The 16,670-nt window shown below is 37.5% G+C and overlaps 1 protein-coding gene across 2 annotated transcripts in view; it reads left to right on the top strand.

The window, feature by feature from the left end:
- The window catches only part of ptpn11b (protein tyrosine phosphatase non-receptor type 11b), a 32,268-nt gene extending 15,598 nt beyond the window's left edge, over positions 1–16,670 (top strand). For both annotated transcript variants that reach the window (XM_055187605.2, XM_055187607.2), the window contains exons 3-15: positions 4,680–4,874; positions 5,659–5,851; positions 5,941–6,057; positions 7,433–7,546; positions 7,872–8,048; positions 8,168–8,323; positions 8,795–8,926; positions 9,791–9,945; positions 10,158–10,225; positions 10,332–10,483; positions 12,050–12,150; positions 12,558–12,672; positions 14,885–16,670. In XM_055187605.2, the coding sequence (XP_055043580.1) occupies positions 4,680–4,874; positions 5,659–5,851; positions 5,941–6,057; positions 7,433–7,546; positions 7,872–8,048; positions 8,168–8,323; positions 8,795–8,926; positions 9,791–9,945; positions 10,158–10,225; positions 10,332–10,483; positions 12,050–12,150; positions 12,558–12,639 (1,642 nt within the window). In that variant the 3' untranslated portion in view covers positions 12,640–12,672; positions 14,885–16,670. The remainder of the gene's footprint in view (positions 1–4,679; positions 4,875–5,658; positions 5,852–5,940; positions 6,058–7,432; positions 7,547–7,871; positions 8,049–8,167; positions 8,324–8,794; positions 8,927–9,790; positions 9,946–10,157; positions 10,226–10,331; positions 10,484–12,049; positions 12,151–12,557; positions 12,673–14,884) is intronic.

The raw sequence follows: 16,670 nt of genomic DNA on the forward strand, positions 1-16,670 counted from the left end.
AGTTGCCCAGCCCGGGGTTAAAAACAACCCAATATTTTTTTAGAGTGTGATTAACTAAATTTAAGATGAACCAACAAATCTTGCTTTACAGTCTATTTATAGATCTTTACAATTTTATTGATATAAACTGGATTAAACAGTCCTTTAACCCAATTAGATTACCGGTAAAAATACAACAACATTAGATTATGGGTCAATGACATGACGTTAATTATTTTGTGTCCGTATGGTTCAATTAAATGTAAAAGGGTTAAAATTTCAAAATAAATTTGTAGATTACTTGCATACATTCTCTTTTTTAAGGAACACGTCTAAAATTTCTTGGAAAATTTGGGGGATAATTGCAAAAATGTCAGTGTGGTGAAACCGTTCTGTGTCAATTGGTGTAACTAGTATTTTTTTTATGAAAATATAAATATATTCATAAAAAACGTGGAATAAAATATAATCATCTAGTTTCGTGTAATGATTTTTTTACATACATTTTTACATCTTTTGTCAAAGATTATTTAGAAAACAGAGCTGTGTAATAAAATTGTATTTAATTGTAACTTGTTTTAATAAAATTATATTTTAAAATGATTTTTTTTTAGGATTACGCTTACATGCCATTAAGGTGGATAAAATATTTTAAATTTCTCTTTCCTTGGCGCAATTGGCGGTTACACCATTTGATATTTTCAGGTCCATTCAGTCTTAACTTTCATAAAAATGGTGCAAATTAGGGCTGCACGATAAATCGCATGAGACATCACGTACATCTCGTCAGTAATTGCCCGGATTGTCCGTGAACTACGGCTCTGTGTAGTAAATGCCGCTCCATCTGAAAGCAGCTGATGGTGATTTACTACTAATCAAGGAACCGTCATTACTGATGAGATGCGTGTGATATCGCATGCGATTTATTGCGCAGCCCTAGTGCAAATGTCATTTTTTTATTGCATAAAATCAACACAATTAAAATAATTGAAATAAACCTGATGCATGCTTTTAAAACAAGTTTTTTTTTTAAGATTTTTAAATTTCTCATCTTGACCAAACCATTTTTGTCACTGCCCCTTATAAACGTGTTAAAGAAATAAATACAATATAGTTTGGCTACAGCTAAATCAACCACTGCTCAAATTCGCCTTGGGGTTCTACCGCACAGCTTTGCAGTGTAAAATGTGTGAATCACCATAGAAACAATCATGTTTCTTGTTGCAGATGGTCATTCATTCGCGAGCATCCGTTGCTCCAGAGACAACAGAAAGCTAACAGTTACAGCCTGCAGCTTTATACATGGACTTCAAGTACAGAGGAGCTCAATAGCAGTATTGTGTTTCTCACTGGGTTTCTGCGGAGGACGGCTTTAGCAGGAAAATCAATGCTTGAAGATAAATTTAGTCAGCAGGCGTCCTTGAATCAGTAGCAAAAGTTCAGTGACTCTTTGCTGTGACTTTTAACAAATAAAATCTCTTTGCAAATGCGTGAATCACACCTACATGAATGTTTCTGTGAAACGAATTGGCTGGGGTGATATCACTGTGTTATAAGATAACCAATCGACCTACAGTAGCAAAATACAAGAATGTTGGCAAATAGATGTGCTCTATACCAAAGAAAGCGATTCTTGTTGCTTCTTCATTTGCTTATGTGATATTCATCAAGCTGAATATGTAAATAAGAAAGTTTGAGATAGCAGGCACGCAGTGATATGGTGTATACGTGTGCGTGGCTGTGTGACAGTTTCTGTTTTGACCTACATTAGGGTCACACAATAAAGGAAAACTTGACACTGGCTGCATGACTTTATAAACATACTAAATGTTTTAATGTAAAAATATAGATGAAGTTTAGAAATATGGTTAGGAGAAAGTCCCTACAGTATAATGAATGAAGTTCATAACTTACACAAATCTGATTAAAGGGATATCTCACACAAAAATGAAAATTATTTCATCATTTACTCACTCTCCTGCTGCGTTCACACCAGCCGTGGTAGAGGCGTCAAGCGAGAGTGATTTCAATGTTAAGTCAATGTAAAGATGCATTAACGCGCATCTGGAGGTCTTGCGGCACGAATTAGGTATTTAGCACGGCGCAGTAGATTCGTCTAGTTTGCGCGTGAATGACGCGAATTGAGCGTTGCAAAAATTTGAACTTTGGGGGGGGGGTGCTTGAATGTCTCGATGACTAGAATTTCCAGCGCGGCTTTCACACACACGAATGAAGCGGGTATACTCAAAATGTTCAAGCGTCCAATTACGTGCGATAGACATGAATTTGACGCCTAAAATGCGTCTGGTGTGAACCCACAGTCAACATGTACAGTATACATTTCTGTGTTCTAATGATAATGAATGAAGATGTTTTAAGAAATGTTGATCAGACCGATCGGGGGCCCCATTGACTTCCATTGTAGGAAAAAAGAATACTGTGGAAGTCAATGGGGCCGCCGATCGGTTTGGTTACAAGCAATCCTCGAAATTTCTTCATTTGTCTTCATCAGAACAAAGAAATGTATACAGGTTTGTCATAACATGTGATTTTCATTTTTTGGGTGAACTATCCCTTTAAACCTACTTCTTTATTATAATTTTTTCTAGCGATAACGTTTATGATTAGTCTACAGTCATTACAATTAGCTTAATAGAAAAACATTAGAATATGGCTTTATTTAGGTAGCTAGATATAGCTAATGGTCTGTGCTTATTTGGATTGCATTAGAGACCCTCACAGACCCGTAGCACCGGACCGCTCATCTGCAGCAGTCAGCAGCTATTAGCCCTTCACTACTGAGACCATGATGCCATGCTGTTCTTGCTCTTCTGTTACCTCCATAATGCAATTACACAGAGGAGGGAGCAATTTCAGGAGCCAGGCCGGTGATGGATAGAGCAGTAGATGCACAGAGAAAAGCAGAGGGGAAAGAAGAAAGGTCTTTTATTTGCTACAATGCTGCCGTTTTATCCGTTTCACGGTTTTTATGTTTGTTTGTGCAGTCATTTGCGTGAGCGTGTGTTTTAGCTGAATTGCAGTAGTTATGATCTGCTCACAAAGCGTGAGGTTGTGGTTTTGTGCCCGAGCCCAACTGATTTTATCTATGCAGGTGTGCCTTTCTGCATTTTCCATACGCTGGCATTTAAAGCCGCAGTGCTGTTTCGACTTTTGCCAAGAATAAACTTGAAATCTGCAGAGAATAATGTTCCCTTAGGTACTGTATGTTGCTCCAAAAAACTGACTGCGCTTAATTTATTTAATTTTTATGACGGTAACCTTCATTCCAAAACACTATGGGTACATTTGCTTGCCTATGCAGATAAGAATGTCTTAAAAGTTGACCTTTAAACAACGCCTGAATTCAAATGCAGTTTCAGCATTTTGTTACGTAACGTAAATAGATCTTTAGATGGATTATTTCTGCTATGTAAATTTGTCCTGGTTTTGTTCTGTATATCAGTTTTTCTTTTTATGCTAACTTTTTGTCTCATTGTGTACACCCATAAGTCCAAAATTAGTCAATTTTCTTAAAAAAAAATCCAGATAATTTACTCACCACCATGTCATCAAAAATGATGATGTCTTTCTTTGTTCAGTCGAGAAAAAATTATGTTTTTTGAGGAAAACATTCCAAGATTTTTCTCATTTGAATGGGCTTTAATGGACCCCAACAATTAACAGTTTTAATGCAGTTTAAAATTGCAGTTTCAAAGGACTCTAAACGATCCCAAACGAGGCATGAGGGTCTTATCTAGCGAAATGATTGTCATTTTTGACAATAAAAAGAAAAAATATGCACTTTTAAACAACAACTTCTCATATATATCCCCAGTCATGTGACTCACCAGCGCGACCTCACGCAATACGTCATCATGTCAAGAGGTCACAGAGGACGTATTCGAAACTACGCCCCAGTGTTTACAAGTGTGGAGAAAGAGGACCGTTCCGAAGTTGTTGTATGTCGAATGATACAAATTAATGTCTTTGTGTCAGTTTATTGTTAAAAATGGTCAGCAAATGTGCGTATATATGTAACACGTGACCTTTCGACCTCATTACGCAATTAGCACGAGCTGGCGCTTCACAGGACCAGAGATAGACGAGAAGTTGTGGTTTAAAGGTGAATATATTTTGTTTTTCTTGTCGAGGGTGACAGTCGTTTCGCTTGGTGGGACCCTTGGGCCTCGTTTGGGATCGCTTAGAGTTTTTTGGAGCTGCATTGGGGCTGTTAGGTGTTGGGGTCCATTGAAGTCAATTGGAGTGATGGGGATCCTGGAATGTTTTCCTCAAGGGACGTGGTTTCTTCTCGGCTGAGCAGAGAAGGACATCAACGTTTTGGGTGACATGGTGGTGAGTAAATTATCTTGATTTTTTTTTTTTAAGAAAATGGACTAATCCTTTAAGTACCATTATCAACATCCAATTTATCATAAGTCAAATGAAAAATAACATGAAAAGCTAAATCTTTCTATATATACCCCATAACGTGTTTAAGTAACACTAATTACTATAATAATTGCTTTATGGGGGGACCACAACTAGCTAGGATTTCACATCTCCATAAAATCTAAATATCATAAATTGAACATTACTTTAAGTGTCAGATTTAAGCCTGCTGGTAACTGTTATCTGTATTTTCCATCCTTGTGTCCCCCGCCCATTTTCCCTGTTGTGTCCCATCTGTTTGTTCTGGACAGGAGGAACGATGAGGTCACCCACATTAAAATCCAGAACTCGGGGGACTATTATGACTTGTACGGTGGGGAGAAATTTGCCACACTGGCTGAGCTGGTGCAGTACTACACCGAACAACACGATTCCCTTCGGGAGAGAAACGGAGACGTCATCGAGCTCAAATACCCTCTAAACTGCAAGGACCCCACATCTGAGAGGTACGACAGAGACTCATCCATCCAGTTTGCTTTGACTAGCTTGACATTGGCTTTAGCATGATTAAAGGAAACCTGCCCCCTGGTGGTCAAACCTAAGAGAAGTTAATTCTCCACCATCCAGGTGCTTTTGTTGTTTAACTGAACTAGGCCATGCTTATCTTTATTTTAATGACTAACAGTTTGTTTCCATCTGTGGTACTGTTTATGTCTGATGTTTATGTGTCTCATTTTAAAAAGTTTACTTTTTAAGTTCCGACCCCTAAATAAGTTAAGACTTGGTGTTTAGCTTTCTGTGTACTGTTAAACATCCTCTAAGTCACAAAGTCAAGGTAAAATATTTATGTATGTGTATAAATACATATAAAACATAGCAGGTGAAAAGCATTATATTTACATTCAAAGAATGTAGATGGTTGGTTCTTGCGGTTTTTCCATTATATGAAAACAGACATGAGCGAGCACCTCCTACGCATATCCTCATATCATAACAGCTCGTACCCATTTGTATCTACACAGGCTATACGTGCACCCCTGTTAATTTTCCAACCACAAACATATAGTTACTATAGTGAAAGTTTGATATTTGCATTGCAAGTCAAAACCGAAAAGTCAAAGTTGTTTTGGGTTTTTTGTGTGGGGCCAGGTATTGTTAATCACATATTTTGAGTTTTAGTTTTGCACCTTGCAGGTAAAAACATCATATCTACGTCTGAAAATTTTCGGTGTTTTTACTTTATGTGCATCATTTTTAAATGAAATGTCTATTTCTGATAATTGTTTTCAGGTGGTATCACGGACATTTGTCGGGCAAAGATGCTGAAAAGCTCCTCCTGGAGAAAGGCAAGTCTGGCAGCTTCCTTGTGAGAGAGAGTCAGAGTAAACCAGGAGACTTTGTGCTTTCCGTCCTCACTAATGAAGAAAAGCATGAAAATGTTGACCGCAAGACTAAAGTTACACATGTCATGATTCGCTTTCAGGTATTGTTTATTTACAGGCTTGAAAGTTTCCTTAGGAAATTCAAAACGAGTTTGTCAAAGGAATCTTTTTGTCTTATCTCTTTTGCCAGGATGGGAAATATGATGTAGGAGGCGGTGAAAGGTTTGACACTTTGGCAGATTTAGTGGAGCATTACAAGAAAAACCCCATGGTGGAGAAGAGCGGAATTGTTGTGCACCTTAAACAGGTAAGGAATAATTGAGTAAACTAACCGAAAGATTAAACAAAACACATATTAGTCATACCGTTTTGGAATCCATTCAGCTGATCTCCGGGTCTGGCGCTATCACTTTTAGCATAGCTTAGCATAATCCATTGAATCTGATTAGACCATTAGCATCATGTTAAAAATAAGAGTTTCGATATTTATCCTTTTTAAAACTTGACTCTTCTGTAGTTAGTGTGTACTTAGACGGACGGAAAATTAAAAGTTGCAATTTTCTAGGCACATTCATTGATATTACGCATTGCCTGAAAATAGTCTCCTTGGAAACTTTCAATAGCAGGGGACTATTTTCGGGCACTACGTAATATCATTGTGCCTCCTGCAGCCATGTTACAGCAGCAAAGTGCTTGATTATTACGCCAGAATGAAAGTATAGCTGCTAGCCATATCTGGCTAGAAAATCAAAACTTTTAATTTTCCGTCAGTCTTAGTACACAATGTAACTACAGAAGAGTCAAGTTTAAAATAGGAAAAACATCGAAACTTTTTGGTTATTTTTTAGCGCGATGCTAATGGTCTAATCAGATTTAATGGATTATGCTAAGCTATGCTAAAAGTGGTACAGCCAGACCCAGAGATCGGCTGAATGGATTCCAAAACTGTAAAAATCTAATATTTTACTCTAGGGGAGCTGGAAAATGAGCATATTTTCAAAAAAAGTTGAGTTTCCCTCAAAAGACCGACATGCTGCAGGAATGATGTATTTTTAGGCCAACCCGGAAATAAGTGGGACACATGTTCCCTAACTAAAAAACCTGTTAATTTTTCCCATTGACTTTTGGATTATTGCATATTGTGTTTAACAAAAGTTTATGACACTTACAGGTTTTGTCCAATCTGTTAATATTTACAGATGCACACAACTTTTATGTTTTTTGAAGTCTAAATGTGTTTACTAGAAATAAAAACAAAAAACTAATTTACAATTCAAAATTCACAAAAGTTGTATTCATCTGTGAAGATTATCTTGTTGAACAAAAAAAATGTAAGTGACATAAACTTATTATTTTTATTATTTTAATAATCCAAAAGTCTATAGGAAAAATGAATAGGATTTTTAGTGAGGGAACCAGTGTCCCACTAACCTCCGGATTTGGCATTACAAAAATACATCATCCCTGTGGGGCGCTATTACACGGCAAATTTGGATGACTAAATATTTCAACTAATGTAGCATCCTGTGTCCTGTTTTTATGTCATGGGGGGACATGTATCACATACTGCATGCACGTTACCATTTAAAAGATGTTTTTGCTTATATTTTATTCAAAGATTTCAAAACATTTAACACACTGTATTTTCTTCTTTTCTAATGTTTCTTCTTTTCTTTTCAAAGCCATTCAATGCCACAAGGATAAATGCAGCTAACATTGAAAACAGGGTGCGAGAATTAAACAAAGTTGCCGACAATTCAGAGAAACCCAAGCAAGGCTTCTGGGAAGAATTTGAGGTATTTCAGTTTATATTGTCATTGGTCTACTCATATTTTCATCATCATGGGAAATTATGATTTAGTCCAGATTCCGGAATAGGAAGTTGTGTACTTTCCTGTAATACACTCATTAAATCTCTTTGAACTGTTGATAGTAGAGTTGTTTAGATAAAGACTCTCTGCATATTGACCTCTCTTACTCTGCACTTCCTGTTTGGATAAGTTAAATGAGATACTCCTGCAGGGGGTGCTCACCTAACATCTCATTACACAGCAAAGTATGAATTCTGTTATGTGACATTCAATCATTTGATCCCATCCTGTCCCCTTTTTGATTTTGTAGGTTTTACAGCAGCAGGAATGTAAACTACTTTATCCCAGGAAAGAAGGACAGAGACCGGAAAATAAGAACAAGAACAGATACAAGAACATTTTACCATTTGACACCACAAGAGTACAAATCAAGGAGGTGGATCCTGATGTGCTTGGCTCTGATTACATCAATGCTAATTACATACGAGTAAGCCCCTCCCATAACTCATAATGTCACATATAAGTTTAGTCCTGTGATCAATGTATTCTATAATACATTGTATGATTTTTAAAATGCTGATCTATTTGTTGATGTCTGTGGTTTAGAGCACGCCTGAAGAAGGCCGTCATACGGATGAAGGTAAAGTGTTTATTGCCACACAGGGTTGCCTTCAGAACACCGTTTTAGACTTCTGGAAAATGGTGTACCAGGAAAACACTCATGTTATCGTCATGACGACCAAGGAGATGGAGAGAGGACGGGTGAGGTTTAGCCCTGGAGGTTTTATTTGTGGAGTTGTTGTTTTAGAAGTTCACATCACACACAGCAGGAGAGCAATGATCTTTGCAGAATTAGAAAATGTTATAGAAACAAAACTGATCATATTTAATTGCAATGCATGTTGTATTTTTAAATATGTTATGTTAAACAAAAAATTATGACATCATGTGGATTAAAGAATAAGGTTCAATGTGGATGATGTATGTGTAAGCATCAGTCGCACAAAAAACACATGCTTTATTTCTCCGCATTACAGTGTACAGGAAATTCTAACACATGGCTCGATGCTAATGCGCTATAATTCAATAATAAAACTTTCCCCACACTTTATGGATGTAATTTGACATTAAGATGTATTTGCTTCTGCTCTGCGGTTCTCCACCGGTTTTCACATTAACATTTCTTCGAATGCCGGTGCATTTAGCCAAAACTAAATTCACATCTGTCCACAGAATAAGTGCGTCCGGTATTGGCCGGATTTAAATTCAACGAGGGAGTTCGGGAAGTTGAGTGTAAAGAACATTGAGGAACACACAGCTCAGGACTATATACGACGAGAACTGGAGGTCACACGTCTAGATAGGGTAAGAGCATCATGGGGCAGCAGTGCTTGAGGGCAAACGTGACCTTTTCTGTAGGTCCACAATTTTTTAATACAGTTTTAAAGGAAAACACCACCGTTTTTCAATATTTTATTATGTTCTTACCTCAACTTAGAGGAATTAATACAAGTCATACCTATTTTTTTCAATGCGTGCACTTTTAATCTTTGTACAGTGCTTCTTGAATATGTTAGCATTTAGCCTAGCCCCATTTATTCCTATGGCTCAAAACAAAAGTTTTATTTTGTGCCACCATACTTACTCATGTAACAGTCTTTAAATACGGAAAACATGGAAGTGTTTGGCAGCTTCTAAATTCATCCCTGTTTGGAGCCATAGGAATGAATGGGGCTAGGCTAAATGCTAACCCTACTGAAAAATCCAGCTAAAACCAGCATAAGCTGGTAGCTGGTTTTAGCTGGTTTAAGGTGATTTACGCTGGTCCTCCCAGCCTGACAAAGCTGGTCATGCTGGTGGGCCAGCTGGTATTCCAGCATGACCAGCTAAGTCCAGCTAGACCAGCTTAAAATGTGACCAAAACACACCTAGACCAGCTTGCTACACCAGCAAAACCAGCTTCCTACACCAGCAAAACCAGCCAAAACCAAGCTGGGGACCAGCTAAAACCAGCTCACCAGCTTATGCTGGTCTTAGCTGGATTTTTCGGTAGGGAACACATTCACGAGGCGCTGTACAAAGATTAAAAGTGCACGCATTGAAAAAAGATAGGTATGTATTAATTCGCCTAAGTTGAGGTAAGAACATAGTAAAATATTGAAAACGGTGGTGTTCTCCTTTAAATTTCTCTTAGCCTAATAACATGTAATTTTTCATCTGTAATTTAAGAGGGAGCCTCCCAGGTGTATCTGGCATTATCAGTACTTGAGCTGGCCTGATCACGGTGTTCCCAATGAACCCGGAGGGGTCCTGAGCTTCCTAGAGCAAGTAAACAGAACCCAGAGTGCCATTCCAGAAAGTGGACCTATAGTGGTTCACTGCAGGTAAATTCAATAAGATCCTTTCATGTTCTCATTTGTGTCGATACCCAATGAACTGGCTAGCATCTTCTTATGCAGCCTACATCCCTACGCAACGTACGTCCTTGACTCTATTTACTATATTGTACAACAACAACATACTGTTTCACAGTTGCTTAACTTGACAAACTCGTGTCGTTTGAAATCCTAATATGTATTTGTGACTGTCACTGCAGTGCAGGGATTGGAAGAACAGGCACGATTATTGTGATTGACATCCTTATCAACATCATAAACAGGCAAGGTAACTGCTTGATGCTTTTAGACAGGATTATTTATTTATTTAATGATACAAGCCCCTCCAGATGGTTTGTCTGCTGTAGTCACTTCATCTTCCCATCTGTCTGAAGGCTTGGATTGTGACATTGACATCCCAAAGACCATTCAGAGAGTACGCCAGCAGAGATCTGGTATGGTTCAGACTGAAGCCCAGTACAAGTTTATCTACATGGCTGTGCAGCAGTACATCGATACGGCTCAGAAGAGACTTGAAGAAGAGCAGGTACTTGCATTGTTTAATTGCATAGGGTTCATCATATAACACATGGTTTTCATTGATGAAAGTGCATTCATGTGATTTTGTGTTGTAAATGTCAAACAAAATGAAAACGGTCATATTCTCATATGCACAAAAGGAGAATTTTCTATACAGAGACAATTCATAGTGGTTACATCTGTTAAACTGAAGAAAAAAACGAATCATTACAGTAAGCTGATTCTTTTCAATGAACCAGTTTTTCTTGTTCACAAAACACACTAGACTAGTTGTTCCTGAATTTGATTCAAAAATTCTGTTTGTTCTTCATACAAAACTATAATGTAGTTGAAGCTACAATAGGTGCGTTTGCATGCAACCAAATAATCCATTTGTAATCGTATTGAGGGCTCAATCGTATTAAAAAGCCTTTTTGTAAACACCTTATCAATTTGTTTGAGGTCGATCGGATACAAATTTCGATCGTATTAAAAGGGGTGGTGTACTCCGATCTGTGATCCGATCATCAGAAGAAAAGTACACACGTGAATGCGTAGAACATTGTGCAGAACATTTGTGTTCAAGTTTGGTTTCAGCAGTAACAACATAAACAAGCGGCTTTCGTGGTTAATACGTAACTTACGGTAAATTCCGCTAAGAATAAATAACAACAAAGTACTTTAAACGTAGTTTATTTATACAACAAGCAAAATAAACATTTATTTTCTATGAGGTATTTTGTTCAGTTTAGCAACTTGTCAGACCATTAAAAAAACTGAAACCGGAAGTAAAGTTCGGACCAGACGCGTATCGCGTCACCGCATATGCGTCCGATGAAACCGTCTATATGTATCACATGATTCTCATCAAAGAAACACGCAATGGCAATACGCAATATTAAGGTAATGGGGTCACACGCTGTACATTCTGCAGCGTTCATGTGTACTTTCATAAAATTAGGTTACATAAAGCAATAAAATAGCATTGTGCCTTTAGAAAATTGTGTTTTTATTACCTTTATCTGAAAACTTCTTAAGAACTTTCTACAACTCAGCTTTGACTTTTATCCAGATATAAAGCGTGAACTCGGCGTTGCCAAGTCCTCTACTTTTTTCAAGTTCGGATTTGTGCTAATGTTTAACTGTTTCCACCAGTTGTTTTCTTTTCTGCGTGTTAAAGATGAAAGGATTTTGTTGATTAGTTATTAGTATTTGGCCTGTGAATAGTCATTGGGATGATTTTGGGCTAGTTTTGTATGTCCATTGGGATGGTTTTGATACGCGAATCTGGCAACCCTGGCGGTGTGCTTGCGCAGACATTCGGTTCGGATTATATAGTATGTACATGTAAACAAACATTTTAATCAGATTGCAATGTTTAGGGTACATGTAAACGGTATTGTCAAAACCTTCAATCGGATTAAATTCAGTCGGATTTGACAAAATGTTGTGCATGTAAACATAGACACTGAGTTTTATAGACTATTATTGCGATGCTTTTTTTTATCTTTATGAATTTTCATTGCAAGGTTAAAGCTGTAACTAGTTTTTAAATAATCTGTCATTTTTGTATTCCTTGTTTTTGACCTTTCAGAGAAATAAAACAAAAGAGAGAGAATATTCAAATATCAGGTATCCACAGATGACAAATGCCAGAGCGAAGCCAAACATGAGCTCATCTCGCACTTCATCTGTGTAAGTGCCAATTTCCTTGCACACAAACACACACATATACAGGCTTTGAATATATGGCTCACTGCTGTTCTTACTGGAAAACAGTTAATCATTAAATCAGTTACCTTGTGTAGACGGTACTGGCTCCCACACTTCCTCAATTCTGAATTTATTTGTTGTTAAGTGAATCATTTTCCGTCAAATGGGTTCTGACGCTGTCATGAGTCACTCTTTAAATAAAAACTGACACAACAGTGTTGTTTCTTAGGTTTATTTTTACCTCAAGGGCTTGTTGCTCAAGAATAAACTGCTGAGTTTAGATGGTGTAGCAAGCTGGTTTAGCTGTTTTGGTTTGGCTTTTTAAGTTGAGGTTAACTTACTTTATGTTCATACCAGAGAACTGAATCTACTTTTCAATTCTTTTGCAGAATGAACGATGACTCTAGTGTGTACGAGAACTTAAACATCAAAAACCCAAAGGGCTCTGCCAGCGCTAACACCAGGAGATAAGCCACATGTGCCGCTGATTCAGAATCTATGGAAGTATGTGTTGTTTCACCATTACTTTCAAACACAAACACGCTTGGGTGATTATCACGCAATTAGACTTATGAGGTGTCATGAAACATTTTGATTAAAAAAGGAAATGCAAAGTAAGAGTATCAAAATAAGAAGCATACAGTTACAAACATCTCCTCATGTACTATTTTGCACATGATTTTAAATGACATCCTACAAACCAATTTTGTTGTTTTTTCCACATTTAAGGGGAAAATTTTCATTACCGCAACGTGTCCATGAATAGATTTGGGTTCTTTGACATGGACATATTTATAATTAAAAAATCTAAAAAATAAAAAGCTTCAGTGCCTTTACATTAAAGAAACGTGGTATTTGGTGATCATTGGTAAATGTAGAGACAATAATAAGGAATATAAATGTGTCCAAGAAAAATTTTCTCATCCTCTGCAACAATTTTCAATCATTGTTTAAGCCCTCAAGGAACTAACATTTTCAAAAAAAAAATAGTTGGAAGGGATATAATTGACTGTGGCACTCAAGATGGCTACCAGGTAAGCAGGTCTTATTTTTTCTGTCCAGATAAAAGTTGAAATTTTGTTTGTCTTAAAGCACTATTCGGACAGGATTAGTTTTCCAAACAACGTTTTAGTTTCAATGTGTCCCCCAGGACGTCTTTGATTTTATGTACCGATTCGGACGGGATTAAAATGATGCAGGCTATTCCAGAGATGGGAGTGTATGTTTCATGCATTTGGGCGTTGCACAAGAGCACGTGCTCTGGATACGCGTGTTTATAATGTTTAATATTTTGCTTTAAATGTAAAATTATGACAGAACATGTAATTTATTAATTTAATTTTAACAAATCAAAATAAAACATACAAATCGTACTAAAGTAACATTAGCCTACATGTTTTATAGAACTGTCTGCTTATAACAAACCCAAAGAAATGAAGAAATAATGATTAATAACTATTGTTACCATTCCGGAGTTGAACAACGTTAAACCGAGTTTCTTATAACGTTAATGATATTACAGTGGCCAGTCTTAACAGTGTTTGATATTCAGCTCATCTTGATTTAATTATTTTATTTTGCCGAATGCGTAAAAACATCCATATTTGAATGAACAGGACTCAGGAAATACAATATACATGCATTAGTAAGACCTTACGGCAGATCACGTTGGCCAAAACACGAAATGAACCGCGTTTTCAAAAGATATTGCGGGCAAACACAGACATTTGCATCCGGACGGGATTAAATTTCTCAGAGGACGTCTGAGTTCGGCGAAAAACAGTAGGTAAATTGCTCTGGAATTCTTACGGAGGTCGTCAGAGAAATGGCCGATTCGGACGGGATTAAAAACACAGAGGACCTCTGAGAAGCACGATTTTCTCAGAGGTCCCCCTGTAAAACTAATCCCGTCCGAATAGAAAACTTTTTAGTTCTTTTTACCGAAACATGAGTTTGTAAATGCATATATTTAATGTAATATCATGTTGCGGTAATGATAATTTTTTTATAATGATAATCTAAAAAATTTAAATAATTATATAGGAAATATTTTTAAATCCTCTAAAAATAATGGTTATAGTAAGTTCAGACCTTAATCTTAAATGTGCAAAAAAAAAAAATTGGCTTCAATGGCTTTTTTAATAAATCTGATGCTGGACACCTTTTAAGTCTGAATTTCATGAGAATCACCCGCTTTTCCACATGCACGAGAACGAGTAGAAGGGGAGGAATTGTGTCTTTGTTGAAGCCCTTGATCAGCCTTTACATAACACACAGTAGCATAATCCTCTTGAATAGCGGTTGTGGATGAATTGCCTTGAAAATTACATAGCACATCAAAGACGATGGACTTTCAACTTTTGTGTGGTTTAGAATTGAGATTCCTTGATAATTCCGACAGTTTAAACTGTCAGAATGAGCATTCATCATTATTTCCTCCACTTGATGCAGAATACACACTATTATCTATATGTGGAAAAATGTAGATGTGTAAAATATGTGGCTCATGAGTTCGAACGTGAGTGCATGCGATTTCATCATGGGCATTTTTTTTTTTTTTTGCTGCAGAGGCTTTTGTAGATAAAACTCACTTGGCACCTTTCTGACGCCTACAACATTAATATAGCAACTACATAACCCTGAACTGAATAACAGTACAGAATCTGAATAGAGTACAGTAAAAACAAAGCCTAAGGGTTCTTAATGTCTTCATCAGGTTCCAGAAGAGGTGCCATATACAAGCACCTGTCCTTGGAGCGACTCTGAATAGACCGTCGGCTCCTATCCCGAAGCTGCTCATCTGGAGGCTGAATTGAGATCTCTACAGTTTTCTCTCCTTATTTCTTACATCCGCTCTCAGCCTGACTGTGACTGAGATACTCACACTCCTAAACCAAGTGCCTAAAGCAGCCGAAACTGTTTCCCAGGAAGAGGACTTGTAATTGGGTGCTTTCCCCCCTTTTAGTCGAATGAGCCTCTAAACTGCACTAAGCTATATAATTGTTTGTTTATATATGTATCGAATACATTTACACTTACTCAATATTTATATGAAATATAACTTTCAGCTGCGCTCTTCCCGTGCTCTGTACGGCTGTTTCCAGACTCTGCTTTGCTGGATGTCATCCGCTGTAACCAAAGACCTTTGATTTATCTCTCAGTATCTTTACGGGCAACCGCCATTAGCTCTTTGATGAGTGATGTTGGCAGCGCTGTGATGTCAGAAGAGGAGAACTGTACTGTACAGTATGTCAGGCCTCATGAACCCCTCGCTTTTTGACAGGGGTATGAGAGGTCGTGAACATGGAGGAGCTCTGAGAGTTTGGTCAATGTTTGATCTGATATGCTAAGTAGGTGTTTTAAATTTGGTACTTGGGTTTATACAGTATGTGCCAATTATAGCATCCTGTACATAATGTTTTTTGCTTCGATGCTGTTTTTTAGAGCATCGCCTCCAGCATCTTGAAAAGCTGGAGGGAGTCAAGTGCTACTGGCTTATCCACCAACCAGTCTCTTCTCCAATTCTGCTTAGGCTTTCTTGTTCTTTTTTGTTTGTTTGACTTTTTTGCCAACTATGATCCCTTTAGAAACTTGATCTTTTGTTGTGATGTTTGTGAATGTGATTATGAACCACATATGCTGTTTGGCAAGTGGTTCTTTAAATGACCGAATTGCAGAAACGTAAATACGTGACCACGTAAATTTCTTATAAACAGGGTCTAAATGGCGTGGTCTTATAACATTCGATAAGCCATAGAGCTTTACAGTACGTCAATTGCATGCTAATGTAAATGAAGAATGGATTTTTACTAAACATCTGCGAGGGGGGCGCGTCAGGATGTCGGCCAAGCCGTTGACGTGTACAGGCTTCGGTGGAGACTTTAGCTAAAATGAGCAGGCCAGATGGCCCTCGGCTAAGATTAAAGAATAGATTTGTGTAGGGAAAAGTAATTTAAAAGATGGCTCTAATCCAGGCGTTGCTATTGTTGGTTGAGTTTAGCGTTGCTGGTGATGTCATAACATGCTATATGCGTGTTGGCCTAGATAAAGGAGGGCACGATGTGTCTGATTAATAACAGCGTTTGACTGTGAAAGTGGCATTAGATGACCACATGAAGAGCTTGGATCTGTGTACTGTATAAAATTTGGATTTTATACAGAAGTTTTAGTTTTTATTAGATCTCTTGGGAGGTTTTATAGGAATGTCACTGCATATGACAATCGTTTTTAATCATACATGCGGTCTGGTTTAAGCACATAGGATTGTGCTGGTCTTGAATGACTGACTGAATGAATTTTGATCTGTGATTTATGTACCTGATCATGTAAGAGTATTAACTTGCAGTGTGGTAAGGTGACCAGATGGCCCCGTTTTTCGGGGGCAGTCCTGTTTTTTGGTGTTTGGTCCTACACAAACCCACGACGAAAGCATTCAAAAAGGTAATAACAATTTCAATATTTTGACCACTGAACTAGGAAATGTCCCTGCTTTTTATTTAAAA

The sequence above is a fragment of the Misgurnus anguillicaudatus genome, chromosome 13, assembly GCF_027580225.2.
Source record: "Misgurnus anguillicaudatus chromosome 13, ASM2758022v2, whole genome shotgun sequence".
In the NCBI taxonomy this organism is placed as follows: Eukaryota; Metazoa; Chordata; class Actinopteri; order Cypriniformes; family Cobitidae; genus Misgurnus; species Misgurnus anguillicaudatus.